Source organism: Chelmon rostratus, chromosome 22, assembly GCF_017976325.1.
Source record: "Chelmon rostratus isolate fCheRos1 chromosome 22, fCheRos1.pri, whole genome shotgun sequence".
Taxonomy (NCBI): domain Eukaryota; kingdom Metazoa; phylum Chordata; class Actinopteri; order Chaetodontiformes; family Chaetodontidae; genus Chelmon; species Chelmon rostratus.
This window is the reverse complement of record NC_055679.1, coordinates 9,355,786-9,374,304: the sequence shown is the minus strand read 5'-3', so window position 1 is coordinate 9,374,304 and position 18,519 is coordinate 9,355,786. Positions and strand designations below refer to the sequence as shown.

Sequence of the window (18,519 nt, the reverse complement as noted above, 5' to 3'; positions counted from 1 at the left end):
AATTCCCTCCGCTGCTGGTGGAGACCAAACCGAGCTAAAAGGAGACTTGCTGTAACATTAGGCTTGTTTTTGTCAGGTGGCCAGAAACACAGCCTCAAATAATGCTAATAATCTTGTGTGTGTATGTGTATCTAGGCAACTGTTAGCAAGCGAGTTTGTCGCGACAACTTTGTAAGGTGATATTGTGTGAGTGTTGTGCTTACAGCCACTTGCGTTGCCCCCAAGTGGCCAAAAGAAAAAATTAATGCAGCTTTAAGGGATCTTAGTTGGGGGCTTTTGTGGGATATGGTGGTTTTTCTCCAACTACTCGTGGGACAAATGCTAGAAACATTATCTGTTACTGTTTAAGCTGTTTGGTATTTCAACAATGTAGAAAAAAAAGCATAAGAAGCTCATCAAGCTATTTCATTAGACAATGTTTCAAGAGTTGAAAGTGATTGAAAGACATTTTTATTCAGTGGAAAAGTAAACTTTATATTTATCTCATTTTTTAAAAATAATGTTAGTGATAAAAAAAAATATTGTTTTATGTAAGAATCTGTTCAACCACCAAAATGTAATCATTGTTTTTGCTCCAGATGTGTTTGTGGGTGTAGAAATAACATCTTGTCATTGGAGGCTCCCTCGCTGGCTTCTCCTCTGTAGGTCTTGACACAACATTCTTCAGCTTATGCAGCCCATCTCTCACAAAGACAAGCAGAGTCGGAGCACAGATGTTTAGCCAACCATTTTGCTGGGGTGTCATTAAATAAGTGACATTATTGCATGACAGGAGTGAAAGTAGCAGTCTTCCCTTGGAGGTTAGTCTGCTGTGCTGTTCATTTTAGCACCCAACTGTGGCACAGTCTGCAGCATACTGTAACTCCCCTGAGGCTTCTACAGCTAACAGATGGCAGCACAGGAAATCAGTATGTTTGTGTGTATGTGTGTGTGTGTGTATTCATGTGCCCGCCTGTGTACATGCATATTTTTCTGCTTCCACATACAGTACGTGCAAACAAACGTGTGTCCTTGTGTTTGCATACTTATGCATTGCATTTTTGTGTGTATTTGATCCCCGTAACGCTGAAATGTCTCCGCTTTGATATCTGCGTGATTCTTCCAGGGTGTTAACAGAGCTAAAATGCCACCTCAGGAGTGCAGTCAGAGCTGAGAGCTGGAGATAAACACTGTTGAACTGTGGAGGAAAACAGATGTTTTGTTTGGTGATTGTTATCGTGGATCGCAAAGCCATGAACAGTCTGTATTTACTAAATGCTTCAGTGTGAAAAACAAGCAGACACAGATTTTTTTCCCAAAGAATGAAAAAATAAAAAACCCCATTTCGAAGGGGTTTTTTGGGGGGGTGTAATGCTAAACTACACCAGCATCCTCTAAATTGCAGATGAACCCTTTCAGCTTTTCAGGAATCAAAGAAAGGCGGGTTAAAACATTTCACCAAGGGGAAAGGACATTAAAAAAACTGCAAAGTTCGTCTTTCAGCAGGAACCCAGAGCCATATCCATTAGCATTTTTCACTTACTTTGCATAATTTGATGCCTCTCTTGCTTTGAGCAAGGACTGGTCATTAAAAATGCATCTGTCTCAATTAAGGTGATAACACATTAGCTCTTCACAACACAAGGCACTTGCACTCCTTGAATTTACTCATATGTGTGTAGGTACCTCATGCAAAAATGTTTGTTTCTTACATCAAAGGTGTTCAGCATAGCTTTATTGAGGTTGTGTGTGCGTAGTGTGGACTAGGGTAACTCAAAGAGGCACTCTGCTGATTACAATGTCAAAGCCATTAGAACCAAAAAATGATCCACAGCCTGTGGAGATATTGTATTATGTCATTTTAATTTGTCCAGCACTTTGGTTCATGTCCAGACATCTGGAAAACTAATGATGTTCCCATCAGCCTGAGCTTTACTTTGTGTTTAGTGCTAATTAGCAAATGTTAGCATGGTAAACTGAGATGATGAACATGGTAAACATTACACCCTCTCCACATCCACATGCTGATGTTAGCTGTAGATGTCGGACTACACAATATCAGCATGATGGTAGTAAGACCTGACACATGTACAGGGTGTCATGCACACCGCCAGTGTTTGTTCACACTGTTGCTACCGGAAGTCAGCCCATTGCCCCTCCTTCACACGCATCTGCATATCACACATTTGTGTATCCATTACGCACAAACGCTGTGTATCCACTTTTGAAGAATTTGAGTAGAATGATGCTCTTCCAGTGTTTTCATAAGTATGCCACTTGGCCACAGCCCTTGTAGTAACCACCTTTTATACAATCGTGTTTTCACAAAGTGGTGAACCTCGCTCCATCCTCGCTTGTGAACGACTGAGCCTTTCCAGGATGCTCCTTTCATACCCAATCATGATCTTATCACCTGTTACCAATCAACCTGTTTACCTGTGGAATGATCCAAACAGGTGTTTTTGGAGCGTTCCACAACTTTCCCAGTCTTTCGTTGCTCCTGTCCCAACTTGTTTGAAACGTGTCGCTACATCAAATTCAGAATAAGCAGATATTTAAAAAAAAACAATGAAGCTGATGAGGTCAAACATGAATTATATTGTCTTTGTGCTGTTTTCAGTTGCACACGTATCAGGAAGGATTAGCTAATTATCACATTCTGTTTTATTTATGTTTTAGACAGCATCTCAATTATGTTTGGAACTGGGGTTGTAACACCATGTCCAAGCAAATGACATTCATCAGCCCAAGCAGGACATTACAGCTGTTTGCTATCAGTGTCACATACTCAGACAAAGAAGGGGAGCCATTGTTAAAGTTTACAGTGGGATGTTTGTTACTATTTGGCCCACACAGGGAAGTAATCATTTACAAGGGGTGACATATTTACTGCTGGGTTGTTTTTTTCTGCAGAAATAAAATTTTATGACTGGCAGAGGATAAAATTTCTCGCTATGGCGACAGTGTGTGCTGCGTGAAGATGCGTGAAACACAAGAAGACTCACAACAGACTGGATCTGTCACCTTACTGAGCAATGCCACGCCACTAATGACTCTCTATGTAACTGCTGTTTTGACGATAGAGCTGCATCTGCGCTTCAACCTGAGCCTGTTTGTGTCTGCCACACCTGATGCAATCTGCAAGCCTTGCTGACACCAGCCTGAAATGCGAAAAGCATTTCGTGTTACTTGTTGTGAGGGGGCGAAAAAAAAGGCAAATTCCCCCAAAGAATTACCTCTAAAACTGAGACAAAGGGCCTTGCAACACCCGCTCACACACAGATGCACAAACTCAACATGCAGACATAGACAGACAGCGCAGAGGGCCCATCCCAGCTGTGCATCTGCTCCCACTTCAGACTCAGATGAAGACGGTGTTTTAGTGTGAAAAAATACTTTTGAAGTTGACATTTTCATCAAGGCCCCCAGACAGACGTCTTTCAGCATAACAAGGGGAATATGAGAGGGATATTTTTGTTGGGTGTAGCACGGCAACGCTTCTTTCATGCGAGAGAGCCGTTTCTAAACTTTAACTTGAGCTCTACTTTCATGTCATCTCCTGCCTGTTGGAGAAATCGTCTCAGTGAATAGGGAATGTGTGATAAATCCTGCCATTATTCTGAGAGTGTGAGGAGGGATGGAGGTGATTTTTGCCTCACGGGCACAGAGTGATGCCGCATCATTTCGTGGTGTCTTTCAAAGTCTTCTCTCCCTCTCTCCCCCTATTTCTCACCATCTTCTGTATTTTTCTTCCCTGCCATCTTGTTTCCTGCCTCGCTCTGCTTCCATCCCTTCAGCTTTTCCTTCCTGACAGCACAGGTATCACATTCCTCTTTTATAAGGCTGACATCCATCTGTCACTGCACGACCTCCTGTGTGACAGCTGAGAGTGCAAAACACTAATGGCTAAAGCCCATCTCTCCTGTCTACAGCAGAGACAATGGAAGACTTTTAGCACATATTAATATGTCTGTAAAAAAAACAAACTTTCATCTTAGCCATTTAACATTTCAGGTTTTAATCTTAAATTCTTAATAATCTCTATCCAGAAATATAAATATTATTCATTAAAGAGTTTCAAGAACAAGGCCACGGTCGAATCATTAAAATCTTCAAGGATTTTCTCATTTCACTCTTTTGTTTTGTTTCACTTGTTCATATAATTCAGAAACTCGATATTTGTTTCTGTGCATACTTTCCGTTGAAAGTGAAGCACTTCAAACAAAGTCCTTCCCTTTAGTCTGCACCAGAAATTAAATTTTCACTTCAATGAATTATGCATACAGAAATATTCTCAGTAATTAGAAGCGAACACAACCTTGTACTGCAATCAGATCAGGGTTGGAAGAGTGATGATCTGTCATGCAAGCTCTGTAGGTTTCCACTAATGGCAAAGAAACAAGCAGCTGCAGCCAGGCCAGCGGCTCAGTGAGACTGCACTTAAACACAGCGGTGCTTTGAGCTTAATGCTAGCTCCAGCGTGGTAACATGCTCACAATGACGAAGCTAACATGTTGAGATGTATTTTTAGCAGGTATAACGTTTACAGTGTTCACCACCTTCAGCATGCTAACATCTGTTAAGTAGCAGTAAACACAAAGTAAGGCTGGACAGCGGGTATTGCTTCGTGCATTAGATGAATTTAAAATTTTGGACCTCAGGTGGCTCTTGAGATGGGCTGTCCAAAGTGGGGACAAAGTCATTGGGAATCCTCCTCAGGGGACCATGAATGGCTCTATAAAAAGTTATGGCGATCCATCCAGTAATTAGTGGTAGTAGTGAGATATTTCATTCTGGACCAGAGTGGTGGACGACCAGCTGACTGACATTACAAGCCCTAGAGCAGGCATGTCAAACTGATTCCATAAAGGGCTGTGTGGCTGCAGGTTTTAGTTCCAACCAAGGAGGAACACACCAAGCCAACCAATCAACATCAAGGAATCACTTAGTTATCAGCTGAAGACTGAGATCTGCTGATTAATTGATTCCAGCCTGGTGTGCTCCTCCTCGGTTGGAACAAAAACCTGCAGCCACACGGCCCTTTATGGAATCAGTTTGACATGCCTGCCCTAGAGCCAGTGTGGCGAGAAATCATTTTCTATTTTACTTCATTGTCCTTGTTTTACCTTGTGCATCAGTCAAGTATTTGATCCAGATCTTGGAATAAATTTATCCCAGCAGTTGAACACGTCCCTGTCCGTTCTGTTTCCCAGCACTGCTACAGATGTCAAACAATGACAGCTGTTCACGCTGCTTGTTTTGTGTGGACTCCTCATTTCCCAATTTCAGCGTCCGCACTGAATGAACGTCTCCTAAACAAAAGCTGAAAAGGTATTTACAGCAATAAAGGTTCCTGGCTCTGTGGATGTTCTGCTGTTAATCTTTAATTGGACTCAAAGAGGATTGGAAAGTGTTTTTCTGGCATCAGCGATACCAAGCATCAGGTCTGCCAGCACAAGACAGAGAGGAAGACAGAGGGTTTTGTTTGATTGCCAAAGCGGACTAGGGGGTCCTGGTGCAGAGTGAGCACAAATCTGGCAGGAGGCTGATGAGCCACACAAAACCAAGTCACACAATAGTACAACCTGTCTGTTGTTATTTCTGAATTTAGACAGCACTGTCGGGCACTGGGTATCTAGGGAATATTTCCACAATAAAAATTCCCCAGTTAGCCAATGGACAGGACAAGCCTTTTCTGAGAGAGTATACAATACACAGTAAGCAATCAATCCCCCTGAATGCCACACAGTACACCCCAAATTGTTTCCTTCAGCCTCAAGGTGTACATTCGTTTTGATCACCAATATTGAGAGGGCACCCACATCAACCTGACAACGTGCCACCATCAGAAAGAGGGATATGTGAAGGGCCGATTCCTCACAGGGTAAATAGGGTCATAAACTACCCATAGAAGAAGCAATTACTTCGTGATCTGACACGGCAACCCATTTCAGCCAATCGAACAGCAGGAGGGGCGTCCAACCATGGTCTTACAGGCTGCTAACCAGGTTAGCTGCGCTGCTAAAACCGGCCAGCTCTGCCACGCCAAATTGGTCTGGGAGATTTAGTGTGGCTCTTTCTGAAACCCCGGGAGCCATCCGATGATGCACAATAGGCTACTCCGCTCTGTGGGACCAGCAGGAGTGGCTTCCCTAGTCTGGGGTAACTAGGTAGCAGGCCAGGCGGCCCTGCCAAATCTATGTGATTTATGGGCCAGTGAGAAGGCTAATGCAGGCTGCTTTGCATATGTCCTGGTTTGGCTCTGTGCTGGCTTTACAGACCTTGTTTTGAGCTTCCCCATTACCACTGTTGCTTATAGTATTCATAGCATTCCCCTTCCTGCTTCAACACTGCTGCTAAATTATGGAAAATGTGTTCTCTATTGAAATTTATAGTGTGCTGCTGTGTAAAAACACAGACACTGGTATATGGATCAGGATGGGGATAATTCAGAGAATGGCAATGGGGCTAAAAGGGTTGAGAGGATTGGATAAAAATGCAATGAGTGCATGTGAGAGGTAGGAGATCACACAGGCTGAACCTGCTTTGAGTACTAAGGGCTCCGGCTCTATTATTAAATCTATTTATGTGCTCCCACCATCACAGGTCCATCCTGACAGCCGGAGAGCGTCTTCTGATCAAATGGAAAGCAGCAAAGGGAATATCTAATTCGTAAATAATCAGCTGCGTTCCATTGCATTCTGGGAGTTCAGATAGTGTATCTGACACCAGGGATTAGTACACCTGATGACAGTAACAGAGTGAGTTTACTGGGCAACAACAATAAATAAAAACATAGCAATTTGTTTCGCATTCAGCAGCTTTTTACTGTGGTCGATCGCTTTCTTATGAAATTGATGTTATTTTTATTAGCTTATTTCAGTGTGAACAGACTCCTAAAATACGTGGAAAATCCATAATAACTACATACCTAAATAGAAAATGCTCTCAGACCACCGCCAGGGAGGCAGTCAGTGCTCATACAAAATCAACAGTTCAGCTACCAATGAAAGAGTCTTTATCGCAACAAAAAACTCCTCTTCGGGATCACAGGAAGTAAACATAAATACTCAGTTTGAGACCGCAGACTGCTGTCACATCACCCGTAGGTTTCTGAAGAGCCATTGCGAAGCTCAGTGATAGTGGTTCCAGCCGTTGCCGTCTTGGCAGCGCCTGACTCCACCAAACTCCCAGCTCATCTAAAAATGGGCAAAGAGGTGGAGTGCGGTTGGAGCTGAGGTGGGCTGGCTGAAGCCTGGTTGCTGAAGCCAAACAGCAAAATGTCACTCAAAAGCAGCGCATAATTCTGCATAACCTCAAGCCTAAACATGATTTAAACGAGGGAGTTATGTAAAAAGTAACTCCTGTGCAGTTGTCATGAACAGGGAGATCAGCTTGCTTAGGTTGCAAACATGTTTATTTCTGCTGTAAAGTTGGGCATTTTAATATGGGGGTCTATGGGATTGACTTGCTTTCGGAGCCTCAAGTGGCCTTTTGTGGAACTGCAGTTTTTGGCACTTCCGTCTTGACTTAATTTTTCAGTTTGTTTAAGACTCATTACAACAGTTGGGCAACAAAATTAAGTCCCAATGATGCCTCTTGCATCTAACTGACTATTTCTCCAACGACTCTGGAGTTACCTCCTGTAGTGCTGCTACCACACTGCTGTCAGCTGTTGGGAATGACCTGCCTCAGATCCTAGTTTGATGGTGGGTTACCAGATTAAAGAGGAGGATTGGAGAATAATCAGATTCTGTGGAATGGGCCGACTATGAATTATGGACTTTTTGGTTGTTGCCAGGGGTTGGCAAGCTAATGAACGGTCACTATCAGGAGAGACTGGGCCTCTTCCACTGGTGAGGAATGTTAACTATCACGTTAAGGTCTGAGTAAATGGCTGGGCTCCAAATGCAGGACACAGAGTCAGATGGATTTGATTAAGAAAGGGATTTATTGTCACAAAAAGGATAACTGATCACTTGGAGACAATCTGTTCAGATCCAGAAGGAGTAGGCAGGCAGGTGAGGTGAGTCAGTAAGAATACAGGTGGTGGACTGGAGCTGGGCAGACTTGGCAAGTTGATGTACAAGGTAGGCGATCCTGAGGCAGGAGAGGGCAGTTCAGAAAAAACAAGGCAAGACCCTGAACAAAGAACAAGGCACGAGAACAGCTTAATGGCCGTGTTACCGGGCTTGTGAATATAACAATCTGACTAAACACGGGTGAGGAGAACCAGGTATTTATCCAGTGGCTGGTGATTAGAGGATTGGCTGCAGCTTTGTTGGATGATTGGCACGAGGGTCAGGTGTAGGTGAATCATGGTAGGAGGAACCACCCAGTCCAGACACACACACAAACAGAGATAAACACAAGGAGATTTTAATGCATGCACTAAGGTGTGGATACCACCCACCAAAGATGCAGCACTTGCATGTCCGTGTAGCGTGCTGTATGGGTAACATTCATGAAATCAGTCGCTCAGGTGAATTCCCTGAAAGCACCGTTTGCTATGCCGATGCATCTTATTTTGACGGCACGGCCGGTGCCACAGTTCCGCTTGCATATGCATCCTTGATCAGGCGAGTTGACCAAATTACTTTTCTTATTTCCTGCAATGACCAAAGGGAGTGCAGTGCCTCCCGCACATATCTTAGCACAATATCAGTGAGAGGAACCACCAATAAACCCCCACACTGACAAAGTGGCGTACTAGCAGAATGTTTTGCATGCACGCAGTCCTCCGTGCACCTGACTGTGTTTATATCCAACTTTGCCAACCACTTCCGCTGTTAACCTGGGGTTCAGTGGCAACTTACACAGTTAGGATCACATTGTGTAGATTTGGCTTGGCAAATGCCTGATCAGAAGTTCCCATTCACCATAAACTAGATGAAAGCACGATGAAAAACATGAGATTTCATCCTATACACACACACACACAAAAAAAAAAAAGCCAAAGAGACACACTAAAGACACAAACTAATACTTCTCTTGTTCATTGTCTACAGAGGAGCCAAACCAGAACATGTAAATAAAAACAGAAGAAACCATGTACCACAACAGCAGGCTCTTCAATATCATCCTCTGGAGGAAGACTCGCTCCCCTGCTATGCCACTCACCTTTGTGCATCTGATGTGATTGTTTGTAAATGATGGCAGCATTGATTTCAGCCTCGCATGGGATTTTCTGTGTCTAGGTAATTTGTTTGAGGGGAAGGAGGTAAAATGGGAGAAATGCTGGTAATGGAGGTGGAAATAGGAGAGATAAAAGCCACCCACACAGAGACTACTGTACAGTATGCAAGCAAGCTACCTTTAAAGCACAAACAAAAGCACATAAATAAAAATCCCTTTTTTCTGAGCCACGTCACAAAAAACATGAATAGGCTGTTCACAGCGTACAAGACATAAGCAACCTTTCGAGAAACCAACATTACATCAGTACTTATTGTGAATAAACCTGTGAATAATATTGCTGTGAAACAAAGAATACACATAGAGAAAAGAAAAACTTCCTAATCATGACATTTTTCGCAGCGCTGCAAACTTACGTTATTGTAAGGAAACTGTAGATTTACATACATTTCACATTAGGGGAATAAAAAACGCTGTTTGATTGGGCTGAATGATGCCTGAAGCGTTGGTAAATGACACGTGGTTATACTGCCATCTACTGGTGGAAAACACACACCACATTTCAATTTGCAGGCTTTGGCACAACTCAAAAATTCAAGAAGGGAACAATGAAAAATTGAGAACAGAGACTCTCTCTTGAAAGGAACCCATGGTATTGGCTTTAAAATAGAGTAAATTCAACCAAGGAGACAATATAGACTGTTGTACTCTGTTTAATGGTTTTGCAGCCTGACAAAAAGGAAATTAGCATTTATATATGTGCTATACAGTTTCCGTCCAGCACCACCCTGATGGTTCATTCCAATAACACATTTTCACTTGCAAAAATCATCTCTGGTCTCAAAGGAAGTTGAAATCAAAGTAATATGACCTTCATCACTGCAGCTAGAATTTGTACTTTAATTGTCTACGCAGGTGATTCTGGTTAGGATGAAAATCTAAATCAGCATCAAGCAAGCCTCCTCTGTACTTGTCACACAGCACCATTGAAAGTTCAGAGTAATGAATCTAAAAAAGTTTACCAAAGTGAAAACACCTTCTAGAATCTAGAGCCTTATCATTGTGGAGACTAAGCTTGTTTAATATGTGTGATATGCAGTGTTGTGCTCTGAGAAGGAAAATTGAAAAGTGACATGATAGATTCAGAAAATCCAGTCACTCATCCAAATACAGTGATTAATGTACAGTTCTTTACATAATATTTATTGCATGACCATCTGAGAAATGTATATAATGTAAATAATATGCTTGTTATAAATATTATTCTCCCATTCTATGAGTTGAATTCTACCTTGGTACTGTTTGTCCACACAGGAAACAGTGATTAGAACATTAAAAGTGAATGACTTTTGGCTTTGACGTTGGGGCAACTTGGATAAAAAGTGCATTTAGGATCTTCTCTTTGGACAAACAGACATGGCAACAACTAGCAACTCCCTGTGTGGTGTTAGAAGAGAACAGATGCAAGGCAAATGCATGATGTAGGATCTTAACCAATGACTATCAGTGTGAGGAGTGCTTGGAGGAGACTGGATCTCTTACTCGGCCCACATATTTACTTCCCAGAGTCTATTATATACACATCACTTGCGGCAGGTTTAAATTTGCAATCCCATAATGCACAGCGCCAGCAGCACCAAAGACACCAGGCTGAGAGTGGGCGTGATCGTAGATGCTTTACCTGAGGAAACAGAAACAGCATGAGACAAATGGACCAAGAGGACAAAAACATTTTTAATCTGTCATCACATTGTTTCAGTCTTACCCTTAATACTAATCTTCCTGATTGGGCCATCTCCACCTTCGTAACGTCCACGTACCATCAGCTCATAGTCTCCCACCTGAGGCATGGGGAAGTCCATGAAGTGCCAGCCAGTGATGTAGACTTTCCCGTAGATGTAGCCTGTCTTTCTGAACATGACCTGGAAAACAAAAAGCAACAGAGATTTGCAACATTTCCGTCTCAGATTACATGGAAACATACATTTTTCAGGCTAAATAGATGGTGGCAAGGTTTGCAAAGCTTCACACCCACCTTGTAGTACAGTGGGAAGGAAATATTGCCAAACCAGTCATATGGGATATGATCCCACCACACATACAACCACTTTCCTGTCCAGGTAATATAGCGCCACATCCTGGGAGGTTCTGGTGGTGCTGTAAACAAAACAAAACCATCTATCAAGATCGCATTTACATCTGCATATCATTACAATATGAGAGTAAGATAACCCTTATTGAAGGTGCTTTTTTCCCATAGACTGACTAACTGCTCTTACGTGCTCTCTTTGTGAACATCTCACAGTGTTCACCAGGTGGTCCAAGGCCGGCTCCATTGAAGGCACGGACCTCAATGAGGTAGTGAGAGTCTGGCAGCATGTTCTCCAACCTGGTCTGATTGACTGCGGCCGAAACAAATATACGGTTCGCTCCCGGCTCCGGATCATCGTACTTTCTCCAGTACTTGATCTGGTTAGAAAGAAACGTGGTTTTTGAAATCACTACACTGTTAGCCAACCAACGCTGGCATTGAGAACGATAGGTGGCGAGTTACAATGTCACTTACAAGAAATGTAAAAATTAAAACTGGTTATGATACTTCTTGAGAAAAATCTGAAGTCATTGGCCCTTCACAGCAACATTATATTGTCTGTTGTGTCTCCAGTAGCTGGTTTTAGTTCAACATTCTGTTGCTAATGGCAGCCGCCACACTTTAGCTAGCTAACTGGAATAGCCTTTTGTCAGATCTGTGACAAATATTTCACAGGCATCATTTAACTACTCCTCAAATGCTCTTGTTGGACCATTATCAGTAAGTACTCCTTTGTGATTGTTGTTGTTGTTAATTTAATTTGTCTGCTATCAGTTGACTCATAAACAAAGTATCTACACCAGCCGTTTGAGGCTAACATGCTGCAAAAATAACCTAGTGCGAACTGTTAATTTACTGCTAACTTATGTATTTTACTCTTTTTCCTCTTACTCTTGCAGACTCTATGTTTATGTTTACTACGCCATTACTGTGTTGAACTTACATACTTCAATAATGTTGATCTTTCACAGGTGATACTTTGTTTGTCCCTAGCATCAGCAGTGTTCATGAGCAAACTGACAGTGAGCTAACTAGCTCTATGCCTTATACAGAACTCATTCATTTAACACTTTTCAGAAGTTTTGAGAAGCCACACAAGCATTTAGTTCTGAGTGAATAAACTCTTCAAAATGTAGCAAACCCCTGGATAGACTTAAGCTAGTTTGTCTTTGCGTAAACCTTAAGGAGCTTGTCCAGAAAAGCTCTGTACCTGGTATCCCTCGATGTACTGCTGCAGGCCTGTACCAGTGTCGACCACTGGCAACCACCAGACCAGAGCTTCGGTGGAGGACACCGGCCTGGCGTAGACGTCTGTCGGAGACTCTGTAGGTACTGGAAAGCCAGACAAAATGGATAGGAAAAGACAAAAAAGTGTCTCACACTTTATGTTTCAAAGGGAATTGGAGAATCCAAAACTGAAACCCAACGAAAAACCAAAATCTCACCATCTCTTGGATAGTAGATGACCTTGGTGAGGCTGTACGGTCCGTCCCCCTTCACATTAAATGACTTGATCTTCACCTGAAACTCTCTGACCTGGAAATCCTCTTCAGTGGGAATGAAGTAGGTATCTCTGTGAACATATCGCCTTGTCTCTGGGTCTGAAATGGTCTCATACCACCAGTCGTAAGCATCATGAGGCTTGAACGCCACGATGTAGCCAAACTTTTTGCCATAGAAATACCACGGCTGCACAGGCTAAAGGGTCAGGAGTGGAAAGAGAAGACAGCTTGTAGATTTTGCTTGAAAGTATTTTTGGTGTCACATAAAGTGAGGGCTTACTTACCTCCCATGTGATGACGATTTCTCCATTTCTGCCTCCATAACCTGCCACATCAGTGGGAGCGACCACTGGAGCTGAGAAGAAAACAGGTCATTAGAGGTTTTTGTCCCACACTGTAGACTCGTTTCTTGAGACTCCTGCCCTGACTTGCTGACTAAAAGGTCAAACATTAGTGTTCTCTACTTACAAGCATCCCAGGTTTTGATCTTGAGGGAGGGGATGCTGGCCTCTCCAGAGCCATGCTCATTGGTGGCGATGATCCTGAACTGGTACTCCATCCATGGGTACAGGTCTGTCACATCTGCCCTCTCCACACTGCCTTCAAGAAACGCCGGAGCTGAAGGAGACACAAATGTCATGTCAAATAGCATTGTGCTAAAAAATGTTGCATTTGCTCTCTGTGCAGTATGATTAGGCAGTCCTATTTAACCTGCAAGCAAAATGGACTTGCAGGTTGTTAACAGGACTGATCACACGAGGCCATGATGCTCCAGCTAAATCCAGTCTGCAGAGCAACTTGGCCCCCTATTGGCAGTGAGCAGTACTCACAAGTGCTGGCGTCCCTCCAGTCGTCTTCGTTCAGAGCCCAGTAGTGCCTGGTCTGAATGGTGTAGGAGAGAATGGGGCTGTTGTGATCGGCTCCTTTAGTCCACAACAGCTTCACCCATGTGTCCCCGATTTCCTCCACCCGAATCACGCCAGGAGGCCCGGGAACACCTGGATCAGAGAGGAAAGACGCATGAAAAGAAAGTTAATATGCAGACAAATGGGTAGGAAGTTGTGCATATATTAAGGAGCGGGGCGGCACTTGTAATGTTGATGGTCCACTATTCTAATTCTTCTGTAAGAATATCAACCAAACTACTAAAATGTGATCGGAAATCAAAAATAATCTCAGCATTTATGATCATTTGAAGCAAAGCACGCTGGGACTGACCTACAACCTTGAGATCAGCGTATGCTGAGTCGCTGTCCACCACTGTCTGAGTCGTGCACGTGTAGCGACCTTCGTGCCAAATCTGGGCATTCTTTATTCTCAGGTCACCGTGGCCATCATCACTCTGAATAACGGGAAGCAAAGGCAAGGAGATGAAAGAGGAAGTGGAGTAACAAGGAAGAGAAAAAGAGTGAGAGCAGGGCATTCCTCATTATCTGACGACACCTGCAGAGACGCCTGTACGATGTTAAAAAAGGCGCAGATCATCACCCTACCATAACGCGTTCGTAGTGTTGCCACTCAGCGTCAAAGTCAATGACCCTGAAGTCTATGGCCCAGATGAATGCGATGTCCAGCATGGGGTCGTATGAAGCAGCGCAGCGCAGAATCACCTCATCGCCAACCTTTACATCAGTGTCTTCAGGTGCCTCTATGATGCTGGTAGCCTCTGGGAAAAAGACACATTAAAAATAAAGTTGGAACCATTATACTGATGGAAGAACACGGCAGTGTAAATATGTGTATCTGAGTACCAATTACTGCACATAAAAGTAATTAGTTACTAGGGGAAGTAAGTTTGGTGTTACCTTTAAATATCTGCTTCAGTTCTCTTTTTAATGCTCTCAGACACAGCTATATTATATGTGGCACAGTGTGGGACAGCTATTAATACTCCAGACCACCAGAGAGCAGCAACGACCAGCGTTCCCACCTGAAAACTGCATGTGGACTGTCCTGGTTAGACAGCAGGATTTGGGAGAAGACCCACATGATGCTGGGTGTGCTTAACTGAGCTTTGGTCCAGTAGTGACTTTGTGTGATCATTTGAGGCAAAGCAAAGCATGCTGCATTAACTTGTAGCACATTACTCCCAACATGAGTGCATACATATGCACATGATCCCTGACCTGTGATGGTGAGGTAGCCAGAGCTGTTGGACTTTCCTCTGTCATTCTCAGCAAAGCAGGTGTAGAGGCCCTCATCACTCCTGGTGGCATTGAGGATCTCCAGACTCCCATCAAACAGGATGGAAATGCTGAGAATTGACACTGTTTGTTAAGCTAAGCTGCTTGACAGCGGATGGGAAATAATTGTTTATTACATTATGTTATGTGAAGTTGGACTGACCGTGAATTGTTGAAGAGGAGCTCTTTGCCCTTTGTCCAGGTGTACCTCGGCCTAGGAGCAGCTCGGGGTTTACACTCGATGACCACGCGGCCATCTTTAGCTCCAAGAAGCTGCTTCTTCACAGGATTGAACTCGAATGTAGGAGCACAAGCTGAAGGGAGATAATAAGGTGTGAATTAATTGTCATTGGTGTCAATGGTTTCATGATATCGTCGAGCAAGACAAAACTGATATTATCATGCACCAAGAAGTCATTTGTTTTGACAGCTAGTTTTCTGTCACCTTCAGTGCTTTGTACTCTTTAAAATACAACTGACTCACCAATGACTCGCAGCTCTGCGTTGGCGTATTTGATGCCCCAATAGTTCTCAGCGACACACTGGTACATTCCTGAGTCATCAAAAGTGAGACTGGAAAACTTCAACTCCCCCTTCCCATACTGGAAAATACACACACACACACACACAACCTGAATATAAACTTGAATATAATTTCAGTGCACAGCAAGTTGATGCCGTGTACTCCCCAATGTCTTTAATAGCAGGTGACAGCATGAATGACTTTTTACCATATATCCATCTTTGTACCATCGGATGAAAGGGAAGGGCTTCCCGGACGCAACACAGCGCATGGTGTGCTCCGAGCCAATGTCGATCTGAGTATTATTGATGGTCTCCGCCCACTCCGGAGCAGCTGCAGAAACGAAACGGGCACGATATTCAAATAAATGCACCACAGAAGTACTGCTTTGTTGGTAAAAGTACACTGCAATGAAATCCCTTACATTCCACATACAGCCAGGCCTTGTGCCAGTCCTTTCCCTTCGTGTTGATGGCCTCACACTCGTACGATCCCACGTCCTCGTACTGCACATTGTACAGATGGAGCACAGCTCCTGATTCGCTGATCTCATGATTTGGTGGGAGGTCTGTGGCGTCCACCTTCCTCCAAACAATATGAGGGATGGGGCTGAAAAAGACACAAAAAAACACACAAACTTAAAATAAAGGTAACAAATGTGCACACAATAATGATCTTTAAATAAACCGCTGCATAGGTGAAAGCATGCATCTCATGAGCCCTTCATGTATTATTTAAAAACTTACTTTCCCAGAGCAAAGCACTCCAGTGTAATATTAGAAGCCAGCAGGGCAGTAGTGTCTGGGAATTTCACCCTGATGTCTGCTGGGTACTTTCTCTCACCTGAAGCCAAAAAAAACAGTAGATTATATCCAAATATTGCAGATCAGAAACAAGAGTTTTCCTTTCTGTAATAGTTTTCTTTCTAAATTCTGTTAAGCTGCGGCACAGCTATTCTCTACTCACCCTCATCAGGGGGTAAGGGGATGAGGGGGATGAACTTGGAGAAGACACTCTTCCCAGTGATGGGGCTGGAAACAAAGCAGGAGTAGTTCCCTGCATCCTGAGCTTCCACTTTGGAGATGTACAGGTTCCCCGTCCTCTGGGAGACAAACCGGCGGCGATCCGTGTGCAGGAAAACTGGGAACTCGTTGTAGATCCAGCGGTAGGTCACCTCCACTGTGTGGGAAAAGACAGAAGCACGTGGACCAGCTGTTATCTTCACAAGATTGACTTTTCTCACGCAGACAAGAGGACCTGTACGTACGTGGCCAGGCTTTTGGAGGGGCACACAGCAGAACTGCTCCCTGTCCTTCTTTGACATACACTGGGTCTCTCTCCTCCTGGGGAAACTCCTCCACAACTACGCCGCACACGAGGAGAAAAAAAGAAAATGAACAGGAATTATAAATGAAAAGCATAAAAAATGTGCAATCAGTTGAGACAATAAATAGGTGCTTTAGATATTTTTTTAACATGGAAACAACAGGTAGATCTGCAGTATATGTAGTTCAATACCCCCATATCCAAATCCAGCTAATTAATGCAAACAATTTTGACTTCTAAAGGGACAATTAAGTGACTGACTTTCATTTTTTCTGGCTACTTTTGGGGAGAATTAAAGGACACAGATCCAACATATCAAAATCTTTACAAATTCTGAGTCAGCATCTAGTATCTGGAGTAGCCCAGGAGACGTCTGACACCAAGACAAGGCATCAAATCCAAGGGAGTGAGAGGAGGCTGGAGCGCAGCACCAGACGTGAGTACTACTGCCCCGCCGGCTAGCATCGGCTGCCCCAGCAGGGTCACATGCTCACATCCGAACTTGACCCTGGCCTCCTTGCTGATGACGGTGCCGTAGATGTTCCTGGCCACGCAGACGTATGTCCCAGCGTGTTTCTTCTGTTTAGGGTTGGTGATCACGAGGTTCCCCCCCACAAGGCTGTAGTGCTCATCTGGTTGCTCCATCAGCTTGATTTCCCAGTTATCACGGCGCCACCTGGAAGTTATACAGGTACAATTTCATATAAGATGGATATATACACAGTGTAGTATTGCTTTAAAGGAAAATCTTCTTGTGTGTGCAACCTGTATGTAGCTGGTGGGTTCGCTCGTGTCCTGCAGTTCATGGAGATTCTCCCATCGGGAGAGTCCTCCGTGTAGACCACATCCACAGGCTCCTCCTCAAAGATGGGGCCGTATCCAGTAGCATCCTCTGGTGAATTGTACACAACCATTAAAGGTATGCTACGCAGGAATGGTCAACTACTGTTTGCAAACACAACATTCGAACATGGCCCCTTCCTCCCCGGCTCAACTCCACCAGAAGTGCCTGAAACATCGTGACAAATGTGCAGCATGGCCTGTTTTTTAGTGCTGCACTCAAGAAACTGAACTCACCTCCATAAATTCTGGGCTCACCAAACAGGACGGCAACTGCAAAGCAAAAAACACGGTGGTGTCAGCTAATGGTGTGTAGGTAGTGCTGATAATCCTGTCATGACAGTAGGGGTGTAAATTTTCAGGCATCGCTGTGCCTCTTACCTGTGAGGGAGACGGAGGAGGAGAGAGCCAGAAGCAGTAAAGCAGCGGAAGCCATGACAGTCAGCAAACCGACTTACTGCAGCAACATGAGCTGGGCGGATGTGCAGAGGGACACAAATAAGAAGTGGATGGACAGGACATGAACTGGAGAGGGCTGAATAAGAGACAAAAGATTTAAGGCTGTCAGAGACAGAATCACAGTTATTTTTATAATACATCATCGCTGCAGCAACAGCGTCTTATTAAACACTTGTGAGCCTTGAGATACAACAGCAGACTGATGAACAGAGTGAGAGCAGAACTGGCTGCGCAGATAAATGATTCAGGATGCAAGTGACTCAGCAGAAACAGTCATACAAAGCTTGTCCACAAGGACAGACACCTGCAGAAACACGCAGGCCTGCACACAAAACACAAGGTGGCACCGCAGTACCCAGACAGCCCCCGCTGTGCCGGCACACATGCTTACACATGACTTCTGCAGGATGGAGCAGCTGAGAGCAACTGCAGCGTTTGGACAAGGAAAGCCTGGAGATGGACTGGGTGTCGGCAATGACA

At 43.9% G+C, this 18,519-nt stretch overlaps 1 protein-coding gene across 1 annotated transcript; it reads right to left on the bottom strand.

Moving 5' to 3' along the window:
• Nucleotides 1–10,676: 10,676 nt before the first annotated feature.
• On the bottom strand, nucleotides 10,677–18,079 carry cntn1b (contactin 1b). Its single transcript, XM_041964102.1, has 23 exons — nucleotides 17,962–18,079; nucleotides 17,818–17,853; nucleotides 17,506–17,632; nucleotides 17,235–17,416; nucleotides 16,682–16,777; nucleotides 16,381–16,593; nucleotides 16,161–16,257; nucleotides 15,839–16,023; nucleotides 15,623–15,747; nucleotides 15,376–15,493; nucleotides 15,055–15,205; nucleotides 14,835–14,962; nucleotides 14,202–14,374; nucleotides 13,927–14,050; nucleotides 13,539–13,706; nucleotides 13,177–13,326; nucleotides 12,993–13,063; nucleotides 12,652–12,904; nucleotides 12,417–12,538; nucleotides 11,394–11,583; nucleotides 11,150–11,271; nucleotides 10,880–11,036; nucleotides 10,677–10,795 (listed from the first exon to the last, which is right to left on the bottom strand). The coding sequence occupies exons 1-23, from the start codon at nucleotides 18,014–18,016 to the stop codon at nucleotides 10,713–10,715; spliced, it is 3,126 nt and encodes a 1,041-aa protein (XP_041820036.1). The 5' UTR covers nucleotides 18,017–18,079; the 3' UTR covers nucleotides 10,677–10,712.
• Between the last annotated feature and the right edge of the window lie 440 nt (nucleotides 18,080–18,519).